Source organism: Balaenoptera ricei, chromosome 3 (assembly GCF_028023285.1).
Source record: "Balaenoptera ricei isolate mBalRic1 chromosome 3, mBalRic1.hap2, whole genome shotgun sequence".
Taxonomy (NCBI): Eukaryota; Metazoa; Chordata; class Mammalia; order Artiodactyla; family Balaenopteridae; genus Balaenoptera; species Balaenoptera ricei.
This window is the reverse complement of record NC_082641.1, coordinates 178,473,612-178,476,413: the sequence shown is the minus strand read 5'-3', so window position 1 is coordinate 178,476,413 and position 2,802 is coordinate 178,473,612. Positions and strand designations below refer to the sequence as shown.

Below are 2,802 nucleotides of genomic sequence, written 5' to 3'. Positions count from 1 at the left end.
GAAATGCTGGGGAAATTCAAATTAAATCCATAGTTCAGTTCATCGTAACCTACCCAAGGTGCGCTCTCGGTTGAATCAAACGTGCTATGCTGATGTAAGACATGAACACTCGGGAGAAGCTGGGCAAGGGGTCCATGGAAACTATCTCTAGTACCTTTGCAACTTTTCTGTAAAGGTAAAATTATTCCAAAGTAACAAGTTTATTTTTTGTTTAAGGTTTAAATGAATAATAAGCATATGGGAAATCAGCCGCTCCTGTGCCTAGTACTGGAACGGAGGCACAGGGGCCCTGTCGCAGGGCCACCAAGGACATGTTGCACACAGCAGCCCTGAGAATACTGCCCCCCCGCCCCCATGTACCCTCACTCGCCCACAGATGCCAGCAGCCAGCCTTAGGCTCAGCTCGCCACACGCGTGGCATGAGGGGCCGGTCCGCCCCACAGCAGCCAGGGCAAGAATCCGCTTTCAAACCCACTTTATTATCTAGCCTCCAGACTAGAAACACTCCTCACTTCTACCCTCCCCGCCCCAATCTCCACCAGCCAGGGGCGGCGGGCCTCAGAGGGGCTCTGGGGGTCCCTCCAAGGATGTGTTGGCCTCAGCTGCCCCCACGGAGGTGGCACTCCAGCGGCGGGGGGGGCTGGCTCGGGTCAGCAGCTCCAGCCTCCGGGAACGCAGCCAGGTCTGGATGGCCCAGATCGGGGGGTGGTGGCCAGGCAGCGAGGGGTCCTCCTCGTCCCCATAGCTGCCGACGGTGGAGTCAGAGCCGTCCTCCGTGCTGGCCACCGACTGCTTGCAAACAGGGCAGGAGCGCTGGGCGGCCTGGGAGAACCAGGGGTCGATGCACTTGCAGTGGTAGATATGGGAGCAGGGCAGGATCTTGAGCTGGTCACCTTCCTCGTATTCATCCAGGCAGATGGCACACAGGTCGTTAAGCCTCGTGAAAGTGCTCACCTGGGCCCTCTGGCTGGCCCGCGCCTTGACCACTGGCCCGCGGGCCCACCAGGCCCACAGCCAGTTCCACAGACACCGCAGGACGAAGAAGGCGGTCGTGAGGAGGGCCAGGGTGCAGCCCAGCGCCCAGGAGATGGCCAGCATGGGGTGGCAGTCCAGGTCCGGGCAGGGCGGGTGGTCGGGCAGCAGGAGGACGTGGGCCAATTTGTCGCAGCGCACGATGACCCGCAGGTCCTGGGAGGTGGCCTCGCCCACGAACACTGAGGGGATGGTGATCTGGCGCCGCAGGTCCTCGTAGACGTGGACCATGAGCACCAGGTCGTCAGAGCGCACGTTGTACACAATGGCCGCCTGGAAGCCGGCCCGCTGGGCGTGCAGCACCTTGAGGTCAAACGTGCAATTGTACCGGCGGATCAGCACGATGGCACCCAGGGAGCCGTTGCCCGGCCGCGGGCCCTCGATGGGATGGCACGCGTTGGCCGGTCTGGCCTCCATCAGGTAGCCCCGCACGCCTTCGGGGGCTAGGGGCACCCCGAACAGGGCCGGCAGGTCCGCAAAATCCATGGTGCTTGAGTTACCATCCAGCATGGCTCGCACCACTGCCTGTGTGGGCACCAGCAGCCCCAGAAGGGTCAGTGAGACCCTGACTGCCCGCAGGGCCAGGACTGGCAAGGGCTGCCCCATGGCCAGCCCCTCCTTCTCTGGCTGCGGTGTGGAGCTAGGTCCCCCTGGGGACCACAGACAGGAGGCCTCCAGGCATCTCCAGGACCTCCCAGGTGGCCCGTGGCCGGGGTGTGAATGGACCTTGAACGGGTGGCTCAGAGGCAGTTAGACAGAGCGGCTGGGACCTGCATGGCCCTAGACAGAAACAGCTCCTGGTGGCAGCCCAGCGTGCATTGTGTCTTTGAAGGCTGGTCCCAGGAGGAGCTGACCTACCCAGGCAGCCTTCCTAGCAGATGACACTGAGACCAGGAGCCCCCAGAGTTCTAGATGCTCCCGGCCTCTGTGACATCGCCCTGTTACATCCTGGTCCCTCACCCACACCCCCCACCGAGACAGAATTCCTGGGGCTCTGACCTGGGGGGCTGGGCAACCTTCGCAAAAACTTCTGGAAGGCTCAGAGCATCCCCAGCTCCTGGACCTCGTAAGGCCCGGAGGTGCCACAAAGTGGGCTGGCAGCTGCCACACCACCACCCCGTGGCTGGGATCCAGCCCTCATACTCGCATTCTGCCAACGTCATCTCCCCAAGCCTCCTAGGGACCCACTGAGGAAGGCGTTAATTTTTCCCCCCTTTCAAGATTTCCAGGGGACTCAGACTTGTTCAGGACACCCTCTGCCCATGAGGTCTTAGAGCCCAAATCCCAGATATCCTCCCTCTCTTCCCCTCACTCACTCTGCTCCAGACACATGGGTCTCCTTGCTGTTCCTCCAACACACCAGGCCCGGTCCTGCCTCAGGGCCTTTGCACAGGCTGTTCCCTCAGCCTGGAATGCCCTTTCTCCCTGTGATCAGCTCTTTCTCACCCTTCAGGTTCTCAGTTCATATGTCCTCAGAGTCTAACTGACTTGATATGGGGGGAGGGAGAAGTGCCAAGGTCAGGGCTGGGCTGGCAGGAGTGGGTGGTCCAAGTCCTCACCACCTGGTAGACTACCTGCACTGGCTTTATTCTCTCAGGTCAGAGCTTCCTTTCTAGCCGGGTCTCCAGCTGTCCCTCATTCCTCAGCCAGAGCCCTGGCCATCAGCCTCATGATCCCCCAACTCCTCATCCCCAGATCTCCCACCGTGAGTCTGCCACCTGGCTGGGCAGCCTACTCAAGCCCTGATTCCTTGCTCTGTCATTGACAAGC

General features: G+C 61.1%; 1 protein-coding gene across 1 annotated transcript; it reads right to left on the bottom strand.

Annotated features, from left to right (window-relative positions):
- Positions 1 to 558: 558 nt before the first annotated feature.
- On the bottom strand, positions 559 to 2,195 carry ZNRF4 (zinc and ring finger 4). Its single transcript, XM_059919180.1, is given in 3 exon segments — positions 559 to 1,782; positions 1,785 to 1,812; positions 2,032 to 2,195. Coding segments are annotated over 3 exon segments (1,416 nt in total).
- Between the last annotated feature and the right edge of the window lie 607 nt (positions 2,196 to 2,802).